The 16,688-nt window shown below is 39.1% G+C and overlaps 2 protein-coding genes across 2 annotated transcripts; both read right to left on the bottom strand.

Annotated features, from left to right (window-relative positions):
* Window positions 1–12,313: 12,313 nt before the first annotated feature.
* On the bottom strand, window positions 12,314–13,411 carry LOC140181133 (uncharacterized). Its single transcript, XM_072223844.1, has 3 exons — window positions 13,049–13,411; window positions 12,538–12,769; window positions 12,314–12,363 (listed from the first exon to the last, which is right to left on the bottom strand). The coding sequence occupies exons 1-3, from the start codon at window positions 13,409–13,411 to the stop codon at window positions 12,314–12,316; spliced, it is 645 nt and encodes a 214-aa protein (XP_072079945.1).
* An 858-nt stretch (window positions 13,412–14,269) lies between these two features.
* On the bottom strand, window positions 14,270–16,348 carry LOC112707602 (uncharacterized). The gene is made up of 3 exons (XM_025759443.1): window positions 15,476–16,348; window positions 15,303–15,424; window positions 14,270–14,900 (listed from the first exon to the last, which is right to left on the bottom strand). The coding sequence occupies exons 1-3, from the start codon at window positions 16,346–16,348 to the stop codon at window positions 14,270–14,272; spliced, it is 1,626 nt and encodes a 541-aa protein (XP_025615228.1).
* Window positions 16,349–16,688: the final 340 nt, after the last annotated feature.

Here is a 16,688-nt window from a genome sequence, read left to right as displayed (position 1 = left end):
GCTTGGAGTTGCCATTGCCGGAAGAAAGAAGAAAAGAGAGGGGCTGAGACGAGGGTGAAGAGAATAGCGAAAAGAGAGAGGGAGCGCCGGTGGATGGGAAGACCGTTCATGCATGCTTCTGCCGCCATGGAGAGCGTCGCCGGGAAGAGGAGCACGACGCGAGGAGCGCGGCGCATGACGGAGAGAGAAAAGGATCCGAGGCTGAGCTGGTTCGTGCATGCTTCGTCGCCAGTCCGCGGGTGATGGGTGGCCGAGGAGAGAGAGGGATCCGAGGGTGGAGTTCATCACCGGTCCTCGGACGCTCCGTCGCCATCGCTGGGGATGGGTGGCCAAGCGCCGGTGGTTTTGCATATGCCTTTTCTGCTTCTTCTTTTGCTACATCTGCTTCTTCTGCTTCTTCTTCTATGCATCTGCTTCTGTAGCTTTGGCTTCTGCATCATCATCTCCTCTTTTGTATCTGCTTCTGCTTGAGTTTCTGTTTCTGATTCTATGACTACCTCTGCTTCTGCATTTGTGACTGCCTCTGCTTCTGATTTTGATTTGTTGTTTTTTGATTTAGTTGTTGGATTTGTTGAATTTGGATTGATTTGTTGAATTTTTTATTTCTGGATTTGTTGAATTGATTTTTGGATTTGTTGAATTTGTGAAATACACTGGGGTTCTTACAGGGGAATTGGTTACCTTCTGCACTATGAGACCTTTATTTTTGTGTGGGTATTGATTTGAATGGGTTTTTGGTGTGTTAACTAGGTTTGCTTTTAGTGTACTACAAGTGTAACTGTTAGGTGTTTGTGGAATTAGAGATTTCAAGTGGAATTAGGTATTTGTGTAACTGGTTTACTTTCGAAGATGATTGAAGATCATGATACTCGTGGTAGTGAAAGGAGGAGAGAAAGGTTGAAGAAAAGGTGCTGGTGGTAGTAGAGGGCATTTTTGTCCATAAAAAATTAAAAAGAACAATCTTAATACGAAAAAATACGTTAAGGATGATTTTAAATCAAAAGATACATCAGGGATGGGTTTGATTCTGACCTTCAACGTGAGGGACCAAAACAATACTTATCCTTGCGTATGCATGACCCATGCGTACGCACGACTTGCATTCTTAGAAAAAAATATTTTTCATATGTGTGATAATGTTTTTTCTTATCCACTCTGCTTTTTCACCTCTGTAACCCCTGTTTACGATCTTTTAACTAGTGTCTAGGAGTGATAATGTACTAGGAAAATTTAAAGGGACAATTTGTTATGATTTTTAGAGACGGTGACTTAGGTTTGCAATGTATTATGGATAAAATAGCTAGAGCGGATTGATGGAGTGTTGAGTTGATGATGAATTGAGAAAAATGAATGATTGGGGTTGTTGAACACGATGAGAACGATAATGATCAATGAGACTGAATAATATATTATAGATGTGCTATGATTGGTAAGTCGTTATACGCCTGGCAAGGAAGGTGGTTAATCCCGCTTGTCGAGGATGCAGTGCTAGTGTAAGGATGGTGGTTAATCCTACTTATGTTCAGATGTAAGGTTTGAGGTAGAGTATCCCACTTGTATCCTTTCGAGTCAAAAGAGTGTGTCGGACTATATCCCTAAATAGTGTGCCGGGCACTATATCCCTAGAGCACTATTTGTAAGAACCGCGAATTGATTAACCGATTAATTAACATAAAATAATAATAATTTAATTGCCTGGAATAGGTCCAAAATTTTAGAATATTAATTAGAACTCAGTAGATTTTTTGAGTTGAAAAATGTAATTTTTCTCGAAAAATTGCGTAAAAATGCGTACCAGTAAATGAATCGGCAGTACCAGCTTAAATCGGTCCGGTATTGTGGGAGAATAATTAAAAACAGTAGAAAATCTTAGAAAAACATTCAGAATTAAAAACTGGGCACTAATTTTAAATGTTTCACCCGAAATTAGGCCAAACGAGCCAAAAACGCTAACAGGTTGGACTGGGCCCAAGTTGGGCCCAAGCCCAACATATATAATACTTCATTAATGAACCCATCAGCACACAACACTCACAAACATAACACAACACAGCTGAAGTAAAGAAGAGAGTGAAGGTTTCCATTTTCACTGTTCATCATCAAATTCCCAAGCTCATAACTTGAGCTACAGAGATCCGATCGCTGCACTGTTTGTGGCCATGCGATCACCATGAAGAGCTCTACAAAATCCATCTAAGAAAATGGTAAGAAAATCACGAATCCTCTCTTCAACTTTCCTTTCATAAATTCAAATTTTTGGGTTTTGTATTGAGTAAAATTTTGCGATTTGGGTGTTTAGGTACACTCTAGACTTTGATTCTTATTAGGTTTGACCCAATCAATATTGAGTAAGGTGAGTCTATTCTCAACCCTCATGACATTTTGATAATGATGAACCCTAGCTGTTGAATCATGGTAAATTATGTACGTCTAGCTTGGAATATTGATTGTTGAGGCTTGTTGGAGTTGATTGGTGGCTTTTGGTGAATTGTTGATGGTTGAAAGCTTGTAAAGACACAAATTTTGGTGTATAGCACATATTGGGAATCAGCCAAGGTATGGTTTTGGTTTTCTCTATGTAATATATAATATTTCTGGACATTTAGACTAGTGACCCATAGGATAGGTTGAATGGAAATGGCTTGTTGAATTTGTTGCATGATGATGTATGATGTATTGATGACTGATGATTTGGGTGAGTAATGTTGTTGAGTTTAAAAAATAGTGTTGAATATTGATATTGTGAATAATTGAGGTTGATTATTATGATTGGTAGTGATAGAATGATTATTGATGAGTGTGTTGGTGGAGAAATGATCATAGTGTCACGTATTTGATATTTGAGGTTGATGATATTGTAATGTAAGTGGAAATTTGGTTAGAATTGTGAATTGTGACACAAAAGGCAAGTTATGAGGTAATTTAGAGTTTGGTATGGTTTCGATTTGGTTTTGGTTATGGATTTCAAGGATTTGAGAAATTAGTGAACTTTGGTAAAAATGGATTTTTGTTAAAATTTGATGGATCATAACTTGAGTTTCAAAGCATAAAATTGAATGAATTTTGTTTTAAATTAAAGATGTCTTTGAGAGCTTTAAATTGATATAAAGTTTGTAGAAAATGGATTTTTGTAGAGGATGTTATGATCGTTTAAAGTTTGGTATCAAAATCTGAATTCTGTGATGTTGCAGAATTTTATGATTTTTGGTTTGTGAGTGCATGCACACTACTGTTCACCAAAGATTACTAATTTAAAATCTCTTTCTTGAGGTGCACTTTAACTCTCGTTCGGGTGCATTTTCTTATTTTCTACAACCTCTTCTGATCACAACACAATGTATCTTTTCAATTTACCATTCAAAATTGTTTGCTTTCTTTTGAGCTTGATATTCCTTCAGATAACTTGAGCTCATTTCGACATCGCATACAATTCTTAGACGCAACATTTGATATGATAGTTCTTTAGGATACAATTTATGAACACGAAAGATGAAACCAGTGAGCGTGCAATCATACGAGGGGTTGTAAAGCTTTGGTTTTGTAAATGGAGTTACCAAAGGCTAAGTCGACACACAAAGGTGTCTATTGGTGCGAACATTAGATTATGGGGAGAAATTCTTCAAAACTTAAAAGAAAGATTAACTACAGTGCTAGTGTTTGCACTACTTGAACCCCATGGATCATTAAAGATCTACTGGTACGTTTTATAGAAAAATCTTGGAGTGTGTTCTGATGTAACATCAGGATGCAATGGTTTATGCATCGCGATAATTGAGGCCGTACAAAGTGAATTCTCTAACTCACGATCTGGAGCCTGCTGTGTTTGTGCTCGTGTTGAAAATGCGGAGCAAGGAGGACCTACGATTTTGAGTTAAGCTATCACCTAAGGATTTCCGCGCTTGACTTTGGTCTTCACGTGTAGATTCTAGGATGATTAATATAACAGTTAGTACCTGGCGGATTATTTAATTGCAGAGGCAAATAGAGAAGGAGAAAAATAAGTGAGGATAAATTTAGACATGAAATTTTTGCTGAGTTAAACATTTGATTTTAGTTGTGATAATAAAAATTCATTAGTTGTTTAGTATATCTAAGGGATGTTGAATTGTATACATTGGTAAATTTGTAAATGACTTGGATAATTAGATGCGGAATAAATGGTGTGGTGGTATTGTGGACCTTGGGATTTTGTCAAATAAGTAAAGAAAATGGAAAATAGAATATTTTAGGTGTTAAAATGATTGAGTGTGTTATGAGTGTGACTCAGTGGATCATATTGAAATTGTGGTTAGTATAAGAACTGTTGCTAGGTTTTGAAAGTGTTGAGTGGTTGGGAATTGATGGATATTGTAATTAGAGCTGTGGAAAATTGTTTAAGATGTAGGATTTAGTGAAACCTTAATTCGGCATATAAATGCTATAAGGCACTAAGTTATGACTTATTCTTAGGATGAGCGTAAATCCTATTTTGGATCAAGTTGAGGGAGTTCAGGAGTAAGCCTATGTTTTGTAATCCAATAATGATGTATGACTTGACTGAATAAATGGATTAGTTGATTACTTAGAAGCTGAAAATTAGAGTGGCGTAGCAGAAGCTTGCGGAATGCAATAGCACATGATAGTTGGGAATAGAGGTAGTAGAATGGTCACTAGACATATCTTAGGCTTGAATACTTGAAGAGTTTAGTGAGTTAAGATAAGTAAGGACCTTTAAAAAACTAAGTTTGATTGTGGCTGTAAGATTAGAATGAGCTGGGATAGGCTGTGAAGATGAGGGTAGGCAAATAAATTAGATTTGGGTGATAACTGAATGCAATCGTCGTGTCGGGAAGATAGGGATTGCGATATTTGATCATGATGACTTTGGGCTTAGATTGAAATAGGATTTGATTTATTTGAAAGATAGATTTGGAAAGCATTGAATTGAAATGCTAATGTTGTATTGAGGTTGATTGAAGGGAGTTAAGAGTGAGAAGGACAAGTATGATATAGGCTTGAATTTAGTTAAAATATGAAGTTATAAATAAGAATAAAAGACGTAAATAGGAATTTGAGCTGACGTGGAGGAGTAAAACAATGAATGGTGAGAGGTAGGTTTAAATTGAGGGAACATTTAAGGATGATGATGGGTAAGCCAAATTTTGAGGACAAAATTTCTTATTTGGTGGGGAGAATGTAAGAACCGTGAATTAATTAACCGAATAATTAATATAAAATAATAATAATTTAATTGCACAGAATAGGTCCAAAATTTCATAATATTAATTATAAAATATAAATAAGATATTTGGATTCAGTAGATTTTCCTGAGTTGAAATATGTAATTTTCTTCTGAAAATTACGTAAAAACGCATACCGGTAAATGAACCAATAGTATCGGCTTAAATCAGTCCGGTAATGTGTGAGAATAATTAAAAATAGTAGAAAATCTTAGGAAAATATTTAGTATTAAAAATCGGGTACTAATTTTAAAGGTTTGACCCAAAATTGGGTCAAACGGGCCAAAAATACTAACGAGTTGGACCGGGCCCAACTTGGGTCCAACCCCAACATATATAACACTCCATTAATGAACCCATCAGCACACAACACTCACAAACATAACACAACACAGCTGAAGTAAAGAAGAAAGTGAGGGTTTCCATTTTCACTATTCATCATCAACTTCCCAAGCTCATAACTTGAGCTACAGTGCTCCGATTGTCACACCGTTTACGGCCACCCAATCACCACAAAGAGATCTACAAAACTCACCCAAGGAACTAGTAAAAAAAATCACGAATCCTCTCTCAGCCTTTCCTTTCATAAATTTGAAATTTTGGATTTTGTATTGAGTGAAATTTTGTGATTTTAGGTGTTTAGGTACACTCTAGCCTTTGGTTCTTATTAGGTTTGACCCAATCAATATTGGGTAAGATGAGTTTATTCTCAACCCTTGTGATATTGTGATTATGATGAATCCTAGATGTTGAATCATATGAATGTCTAGCTTGGAATATTGATTGTTGAGGCTTGTTGGAGTTGATTGGTGGCTTTTGGTGAATTGTTGATGGTTGAAAGCTTGTAAAGACACAAATTTTGGTGTATAGTACATATTGGGAATCAGCCAAGGTATGGTTTTGGTTTTCTCTATGTAATATATAATATTTCTGGACACTTAGGCTAGTGACCGATAGGATAGGTTGAATTGAAATGACTTGTTGAATTTGTTGCATGATGATGTATGATGCATTGATGACTATGATGATTTGGGTGAGTAATGTTGTTGAGTTTAACCAATAGTGTTGAATATTGATATTGTGAATGGTTGAGGTTGATTATTATGATTGGTAGTGATAGAATGATGATTGATGAGTGTATTGTTGGAGAAATGATCAGTGTCACATATTTGATATTTGAGGTTGATGATATTATAATGTGAGTGAAATTTTGGTATGAATGGTGAATTGTGACACAAAGGGCAAGTTATGAGGTAATTTGGAGTTTGGTATGATTCGGATTTGGTTTTGGTTATGGATTTCGAGGATTTGAGAAATTAGTGAACTTTGGTAAAAATAGATTTTTGGTGAATTTTGATAGATGATAACTTGAGACTTAAAGCTTAAAATTAAATGAAACTTATTTTAGATTAAATATGACTTTGAGAGCTTTAAATTGATATAAAGTCTGTTGAAAATGGATTTTTGTAGAGGAAGTTATGACCGTTTAAAGTTTTGTGTCAAAATCTGAATTCTGCGATGTTGCAAAATTTTATGATTTCTGGTTTGTGTGCGCATGCACACTGCTGTGCACGTGCTCTCATCAGTGGCTATACACATAACCTTGTGCGCACGCACACACAGGGAGGTGCCTACTGTTCGGAGTGCTAGCACACTCTGGTATGCACACACAACTTGCGAAATTTGCAAGCTGTGCGTACGCGCAGCCTCGTGCGTGCGCACACGCTGAAAGGTGCATTCTGTCGAGGGCATTTGCACGCATCTGTGCGTGTACGTAGAATGGAAATTTTTACTCCCTGTGCGAATGCACACCTCTATGCGTACGCACACTTCTTGAAAATCTTTCTGGCCATGCGTACGCACAATCTTATGCGTATGCTCACTGCCCTATTTTTCAATAAACATATTGTTTTTAACTGTTTTACCTTTCGGGAAAGCTTGCAAACTTCTGAAACACTTATTTATGTCTCTTTAGCTTGTTTTTAGGTTTCAAAACATGGGGGATGCTTTAGGTAACTTTAATTATATATTTTTCTTGTTAAAAGTTTAGAAAATGGAGACTTATATTTCTGGAGTACTGAGGATGGATTTGGTTGAATGAGAAGGCGGAGTATTGCGTTGATGATCACTGACAATGAATTGTGGAAATTATGAATTGATAGTGTAACACTCTAATTAGCCTAAGACTTACCTCGCGTCATAAAGCAAAGGTTAATAAAGGGTTACGACAGTTCTAAGCTTTTACATATATTATATAGAAGGAATTGATAATATCTAGAAGCTCGATGAAGAATATAGCTCAAAACAGGATTTCAAAAGCACAAAACGTACTAACGAAGCTACTGACTTAAAGCATAAGAAACAAGTGTAGAATAACAAAACATCATAATATAATATAGCATAATATCATAAGACACTAGTCACGACCCGCGGGGTTTAAGCCGGCTAGCCATATACAGACCATGTATGGAACTAGACAGTAAAACAGCTTATACAAGTTTTGTTCTCTCAATACAAGCCTCTAGGCCAAAGCAAAATACAAAAGTGAGAGACATATATATATATATATATATATATATATAACTCAAAAGGTCTCCAAAAGATATCCAGATCCTCCGTTCCTGTCACCAAACAAACAACTCACCGAGGTAGGTTGCGACCTGCATCTGAAAAACACAACAGAAATATGGTTTAAGAACCAGAGGTTCTTAGTATGGTAACAATGCCCAGTGATATAGGATATAAGACCCACGGATGCCAAAGGCAATCCAAAGCTCCATATCCATCACAAGATTCAACCTTAAAGCATTCTAAAACAGTTAAGCATAACATAAACCTTAACATAAATAAAATGGGTAATCTATCTTAAGGGATTTCTATTCTAACCAAGCACCGCTGTCCCACAGCCTTCACCAACCTATCCTCCATGCGATCCCATCATTACCGCCTTCCGAACCTCCTCAATCCCAGTAGAAAACACAGGTAATATACAATACAAGTAAAGCACAAGTATTGGCATATAAGGCAATTAATTCAAATAGCAAATAGGCATGTTATACAAATAGGCAAGCCATTTAAAGTAGTCAAAGCATACAAACAAGTAGAAGATGCATATGACGAATGCCAGCCCTACTGTCTGTGATATCACATTATCGGTTCAACTACCAACCCGACACATCTCCATGGAGACGTCGCCCTTTGAATTTCTCAAATGGGAACCCCCGAGATATAGTGCTCGGATCACTTTCCAGGTACCGGCGCCTGCACGCTCTATAGATCCGAAGGGATGCAAGCGGGATACTCTTGCCATCAGACCTCAAATCTCAACGTAAGCGGGATTAACCACTGTCCTTACGCCGTCGCCGCTACCTCGACAGGCAGGATTAGCCACCGTCCCTGCCGGGCGCATAGCGTCTCATAATCTCAGTAAAAACATTATTTCAGTGGTTTTCAAAATGCATTTTCAGTGTATAGAGATCCATTATCTCAATCCGAGTCCCCGACTCATCTCAACCACTATCCATTCACAATTCAGTTTCCGAACATCAGCAAATCATAATTTCTCATCTCATATATCCAACACCCTTCATATGACATCAAACTATCCTCTACTCGCCAGAAACCTAGGCCTCCGTTTGCTAATACTCAAAACTAAGCCCAAAAGTCTTAAAATGGTGTTATAGAAACATACAACCTTATTGGGAAGGTAAAATAGTTGAAAAACAAGTAAAATTTGAGAAATAGGACCTATGCAGCCGCACAGGGGTCTGTGCGTGCGCATGCCAAGAAATTTTAAAATATGTGCGTACGCACAGGTGGCAAAACTTTCAGATTCCATTCGCTCTTACAACTTGTGCCAGCGCCCCCAACAGATTGACCGCCCCAACGTGTGCGTCCGCATAGGTTGAAATTCTTTCTTAGATATGTGCGCGCACAAGCTGTGTTAGCGCGGCAAACAGAACGCACCTCCCTACCTGTGCGTGCGCACAGGTGTGTGCATCTGCACAGGTCAAAATTTCCACAGGGTGTGCGCCCGCACAAGGGTGTGCGTCCGCACATATCAAAAATCATGGAATTTTTCAACCTTGCAAAATTTCAGATTTTTAACACCAACTTTGAATGATCATAACTTCCTCTACAAAATTTCAAATTTCACAAACCTTATATCGATTTAAAGGGTTTTCAAAGATCTTTAATTCTAAATAAATTTCAATCAATTTCGAAAATCGAGGCAAAAGTTATGATCGAACAAAGTTCACCAAAAACTCAATTTTACCAAACTTCACAATTTCCTCATTTTCTTACCATACACCTTCCAAACCATACCAAACCTTTCAAAACTTCACTTTTCATCAAAATTAACCTTTGTATCATATTACATTCAATCATACCACCATTTCTTTCACATTTCATTATCTACAACCTCAATTATCACATATACGATATATCCACCAATCCTCATCACATCATCATCAATTCTCATCATCAACCCAACCATGATTCAAATCATTACTTGACAATACTCATTCATCCACATACATCATATCTCAACTTCATCATTTAACCACAACAACATCATCAAATTATTATACTTCATCAACACAACAATCATCAACAACATAAAATTTCCAAACCTATCCTATGGTCCACTAGTCTAAGTGTCTATGAATATTATATACTACATAGAGGAAACCGAAATCATACCTTGGCCGATTCCGTATATGCACCAAATCTCCAATTTAGCACAACAAGCTTCCAACCACAATCCAAGCTTTCAATTCCACTCCAATAAGCACAATTAAGTTCCAATAGCTCCCAAAGCCACAAAAATCAAACTATATACATATAACTCACCTTAAATCAACCTACGGTTCCAATTAAACATAAATTCACAAGGGTTTAGTGGCTCTTACCTTTCTAAACCAATTTGGATGTCAAAAGCCAAGGCTAAGCAAAGATTATAACAAACCTAAACATCCAAAATCACAAAAACTGACTTAATCACAAACCCTAAGAACCAAAATTTTGGAGAGAAGAGTAGAAAATATTTCGTGGTTACTCTCCGATTTCTTGTATGAACTTTGTAGAGCTCTTCACAAGGAACACATAGCCACAAACGGTGCGGCGATCAGAGCTTTCTAGCTCAAGATATGAGCTTCAGAAGATTGAGATGAATAGTGCTCAATCTCTTCACCTCTCCTCCTTTCAATTCTATTGTGTGTGTTGTGTTTAATTGGTGTGTGATGAGCGGATAATTTATACGCTTTTTGGCATTATTTTTAGTATGTTTTTAGTATGTTTTAGTTAGTTTTTATTATATTTTTATTAGTTTTTAGTTAAAATTCACTTTTCTGGACTTTACTATGAGTTTTTGTGTTTTTCTGTGATTTCAGGTATTTTCTGGCTGAAATTGAGGGACCTGAGCAAAAATCTGATTCAGAGGCTGAAAAGGACTGCAGATGCTGTTGGATTCTGACCTTTCTGCACTCGAAGTAGATTTTCTGGAGCTACAGAAGCCCAATTGGATCCCTCTCAACTGCGTTGGAAAGTAGACATTCTGGGCTTTCCAGCAATATATAATAGTCCATACTTTGCCCGAGATTTGATAGCCCAAACCGGCGTTCAAAATCAGCTCAAGACTGCCCGACGTTAAACGTCGGAACTTGCACAAGAATGGGAGTTAAACGCCCAAACTGGCACAAAAGCTGGCGTTTAACTCCAAGAAGAGTCTCTACACGAAAATGCTTCAATTCTCAGCCCAAGCACACACCAAGTGGGCCCGGAAGTGGATTTTTATGTAATTTACTCATCTGTGTAAACCCTAGGCTACTAGTTCTCCACAAATAGGACCTTTTACTATTGTATTCTCATCTGGGTAGCTATCTTTGAGTAGTCTTATGCTATCTTAGATCATGGGGGCTGGCATCTCGGCCATGCCTAGACCTTGTTCTTATGTATTTTCAACGGTGGAGTTTCTACACACCATAAATTAAGGTGTGGAGCTCTGCTGTACCTCGAGTATTAATGCAATTACTATTGTTCTTCTATTCAATTCAGCTTATTCTTGTTCTAAGATATTCATTCGCACCCAAGAACATGATGAATGTGATGATTATGTGACGCTCATCATCATTCTCACTTATGAATGCGTGCCTGACAGCCACTTCCGTTCTACAAGCAAACAAGGCTTGAATGTTTATCTCTTGGATTCCTTAATCAGAATCTTCGTGGTATAAGCTAGAATTGATGGCGGCATTCAAGAGAATCCGGAAGGTCTAAACCTTGTCTGTGCTATTCTGAGTAGGATTCAAGGATTGAATGACTGTGACGAGCTTCAAACTCGCGATTGTGGGGCGTTGTGACAGACGCAAAAGAATCACTAGATTCTATTCCGACGTGATCGAGAACCGACAGATGAATAGCCGTGCTGTGACAGAGCGCGTTGAACATTTTCACTGAGAGGATGGGACTGTAGCCATTGACAACGGTGATGCCCAACATACAGCTTGCCATGGAAAGGAGTAAGAAGGATTGGATGAAGACAGTAGGAAAGCAGAGAGATGGAAGGGACAAAGCATCTCCATACGCTTATCTGAAATTCTCACCAATGAATTGCATAAGTATCTCTATCTTTATTTTATGTTTTATGTTATCCTCCATAACCATTTGAGTCTGCCTGACTGAGATTTACAAGATGACCATAGCTTGCTTCATACCAACAATCTCCGTGGGATCGACCCTTACTCGGGTAAGGTTTATTACTTGGACGACCCAGTGCACTTGCTGGTTAGTTGTGCGAAGTTGTGATAAAGAGTTGAGATTGCAATTGAGCGTACCATGTTGATGGCGCCATTGATGATCACAATTTCGTGCACCAGTGTGGTGGCTGGTTTGGTTCATTTAAGGAGCCTTTTATATGTTGGGATTGGGCCCAACTTGGGTCCGATCAAACCCGTTAGCATTTTTAGCCCGTTAGGCCCAACTTCGGGCCAAACCTTTAAAATTAACGCCGGGTTTTCAACTTCTAATATTTTTCTAAGATTTTCGACGGTTTTTCACTTTTCTCGTGTGGTATCGGGCAGACTTAAATCGGTTCAACTGCCGGTTTGCAGTTTTTCACGGTTTTTCACAAAAGACACATTTTCTGACTCAAAAAGACCCACCGAGTCCAAAAATGATATTTAAAACCTAAAATTCTCGCTCTAACCTTTCGGAATCAAAATTGGGCAATATAATCACTTAATTAATCGGTTGGTTAGTTGCGGTTCTTACATTCTCCCCACCAAATAAGAAATTTTGCCCTCAAAATTTGGATTACCTGAGGAAAGCTCGGGATAATCTTTTCGCATCTCAGATTCCAATTTCCAAGTGTGCTCTTCTACTCCTGCTCGCTCCCAAGCAACTTTAACCAATGGAACATCCTTACCTCGCAGCTTCTTCATACTAGTGTCATCGATCTTCACTGGCGTTGCTTGGAATGTTATGTTTTCCCTCAGCTCAACCGACTCAGGCTCCAACACATGAGCCGCATCCGACATGTACTTATGAAGCTGTGACACGTGAAATACGTCATGCAAGTTAGACAGATGAGGTGGCAAAGCAACTTGATACGCCACCGGCCCAAATCTCTTTAAAATCTCAAACGGTCATATATATCTTGGGTTCAACTTCTTAGTCTTAATTGCTCTTCCAATCCCAGTTGTTAGTGTAACCCACAGAAATACATGTTCTCCCACTTCAAATTCTAACGGTTTCCTTCTCTGATCCGCATAACTCTTTTGTCGACTCTAAGCAGTTAGAATCCTTGCACGAATCTTATTAATACTCACGGTAGTCTCTGCTATCAAATCTGGACCCAAAACACTTGCTTCACCTAATTCATACAAACAAAGTAGAGACTGGCACTTCCGTCCATATACGGTCTCATACGGATCCATCCCATTGCTCGCACAAAAGCTATTGTTGTACGTAAACTCCACTAATGGCATGTAACGATCCCAACTCCTGGGTTGATCCAACACACATGCTCTGAGCAAATCTTCCAACGTCTGAATAGTCTTTTTCGACTGTCCATCAGTTTGTAGATGATATGCGGTACTGAGACATAACTTCGTACCGAAAGCTCTTTGGAATGCTCCCCAAAATCTTGAAGTGAATCGGGGATCATGGTCTGATACTATGCTTGACGGCATACCATGCAACCTTACTATCTCCTTGATGTACAATCTCGCCAACTCCTCCATAGAACAGTTTACTCGGATAGGTAGAAAATGAACGGATTTGGTTAAGTGATCCACGATCACCCAAATCGCATTAAATCTTGACCTAGTCCTCGATAAACCGGTCACAAAATCCATTGCAATTCCTTCCCACTACCACTGAGGAATTTCAAGTGGCTGTAGCATTCCTGACGGTTTCTGGTGCTCTATCTTTACTTTTTGGCAAGTCAAACATATACCACTGTAGCTACATCATTCTTCATCTCTGGCCACCAAAACATCTTCTTTAAGTCATAATACATCTTCGTGCTTCCGGGATGAATAGAAAATCCACTGTTGTGAGCTTCTGACAACAAGTCCTGTCTTAAACTCCCAGCATCTGGTATACAAATCCTCTTTTTATACCTCCAAAACCCCTCATCATCTTTGGTGAATTCTCCAAGTCTCTTCTCACCAACTGGTTGAAACAATTGCTGGAGCTTTTGCTTATCTTGTTGAGCCCTTTGAATCTCCATCTTAAACGTACTTGAAATCTGTAGCTGGTTCAAACAAGCCCTTCCAGCAACCTCACCAATATCCAGCTTAAGATCTGTAAACTTATCTACTAACTCCTCTTCCTTGATTCTCATCCAAGCTATTGTCAAGGACTTCCGACTTAAAGTGTCTGCTACCACATTCGCCTTTCCAGGATGGTAACAGATCAACATCATAATCCTTTAACAACTCCATCCACCTCCTCTGACGCATATTTAGCTCCTTCTGATCAAAGATGTACTTGAGGCTCTTATGATCAGAAAAGACGCTAAATCTCACTCCGTACAAGTGGTGCCTCTAGATCTTCAATACAAACACAATCGCGGCTAATTCCAAATCATGAGTTGGATAATTCACCTCATGTGGTCTCAGCTGACGCGATGCGTAAGCCATCACGTTCCAGTGTTGAATCAACACACAACCCAAACCCTTCAAAGAAGCATCACAATATACTTCAAACGGTTCATGTGGTTCCGATAAGATTAAAATAGGTGCTGAAGTTAACTTCTGCTTCAAAGTCTGAAAACTCTCTTCACACTCCGACGTCCACACGAATGACACTTCTTTCCTTGTCAATTTTGTCATCGGTAATGCAATCCGAGAAAATCCTTCGATAAACCTCCTATAATATCCGGCTAAACCCAAGAAGCTTCTGACTTCAGTCACCATCGTTGGTCTTTCCCATTCCATCACCGTTTCTAACTTAGAAGGATCTACAGCTATTCCTCCTTTACTCACCATGTGGCCTAAGAACTTTACTTCCTCCTTCCAGAACTCGCACTTTGACAATTTAGCATACAACTTCTGTTCCTTTAAGATTTGCAACACAATCCTCAAGTGTTCCTCATGCTCCTTTGCCGTCTTAGAGTAAACTAAGATGTCATCTATGAAAACCACCATGAATTTGTCCAAAAAGGGATGAAAGACTCTGTTCATATAATCCATGAAAACAGCAGGTGTATTCGTTAACCCAAAGGACATTTCCGTAAACTCGTGGTGTCCATAGCGTGTCCTAAACGCAGTCTTAGGGATATCATCCTCCTTCACCCTTATTTGATGGTAACCGAATCTCAAATCAATCTTGGAAAATACTCCAGCTCCTTGCAATTGATCCATCAAGTCATCTATCCTTGGCAGCGGGTACTTGTTCTTCACTGTCACTTTATTTAACTGTCGGTAATCCACACACAAATGCATTCCTACATCCTTCTTCTTTACCAACAAAATTGGCACTCCCCACGGTGATACACTCGGTCGAATGAACCTCTTGTTCAGAAGCTCTTCCAACTGAGTCTTTAATTCTGCCAGCTCTATCGGAGCCATTCTTTACGGCGCAATCGACACTGGTCCGGCTCTCGGTATCAATTCAATTTCCCTTTGAGGTGAGAACTCAGGGATATCTTCTCGGAATACATCAGGAAAATCTCTAACCACCAGAATCTGATCTAAGGTCTAGGCATCACCCAACGCATTAGCAGCCAACAGAATATAACCCTGACACACCTTCTCACTACAATGCACCATCACAGAGTTCAGGTAATACCCCATAGCTACCACTGCTCCATTCTCTCCTTCCGGCATAAACCGAATAGTCCGTTCAAAGCAATCCAACAAGACCCGATTCTTTGACAACCAATCAAATCCCAAAATCATCTCTAGCCCCACCATTGGTAGACAGATCAAATCGTGCACAAAGTCTCTACCCTCAAGCTTGAACCCTACTTGTCTACAACCTGACCTAGTCATAATTGTTTGATACGGAGTATGTACATACAGATCAAAAGGTAACTCTGACACTTTCAGGCCTAATTTCTCAACTTTAGCAAACGAAATAAACGAATGTGAAGCTCCAGTATCATATAATGTAACTAAGGATTTATCACCAATTAGACATATACCTCTCATCAATGGATCCGCCTTGGAAGCATCCTTGGCATTCACAGCAAAGACTCGACCTTGATGCTGGCTCTGGCCTGCATTCTGATTCCTCCCACGAGTGCAATCCCTTGCAATGTGGCCAGGCAACCCACAATTAAAGCAACCACCTAAACTAATGTTGCATAAGTCATAAGGGTGAAAACGTCCACAATGATCACAAACTAAATCCGGAGAACTCTTACTCTGATTTCCTCTTCTCTTAGCATACTGAAATTGATTCTGATTATTCTTTCTGAAGCCCCCTTGGCCTTGAGGCACGTATCCTCCTCTCTTAAAGCTTTGTCCTCTCGGATGAAAATACTTTCCACGCCCCCGACTAGAGCTCCCTCCATGAGTGTCCTTGGATGCCGCCATGGTCTTGGCATACTCTTCCGCCACTCTAGCCTTGTTTACTAAGTCAGAGAAGACACGGATCTCCAAAGGAGCCACAACAGTCATAATGCTATCCTTTAAACCCCTCTGGTATTTAATACACCTCCAACTCTCGAAAGTCTCTGGGTCATCCTGACACACCCGAGAAAACCTACAAAGCTCTTCGAACTTGTTGGTGTACTCGGCCACAGACATGAAACCTTGCTTCAGCTACATTAGCTCCATCTCCTTCGCTTCTCTTGCAGACTCAGGAAAGTACTTCTTGTAAAAGGCCATTCAGAACACATCCCACGAAACATCAGCATTCTGTAGCTATAGCAAGCGACACTCAGCTTGCCACCAGGGTTGGGCATCTCCCGCTAGCTGGTAAGCGGCAAACTCAACATACTGATTGTGTGGAACATGC

This window comes from Arachis hypogaea, chromosome 1 (genome assembly GCF_003086295.3).
Source record: "Arachis hypogaea cultivar Tifrunner chromosome 1, arahy.Tifrunner.gnm2.J5K5, whole genome shotgun sequence".
NCBI lineage: Eukaryota > Viridiplantae > Streptophyta > Magnoliopsida > Fabales > Fabaceae > Arachis > Arachis hypogaea.
This window is presented reverse-complemented; position numbering and strand designations above follow the sequence as displayed.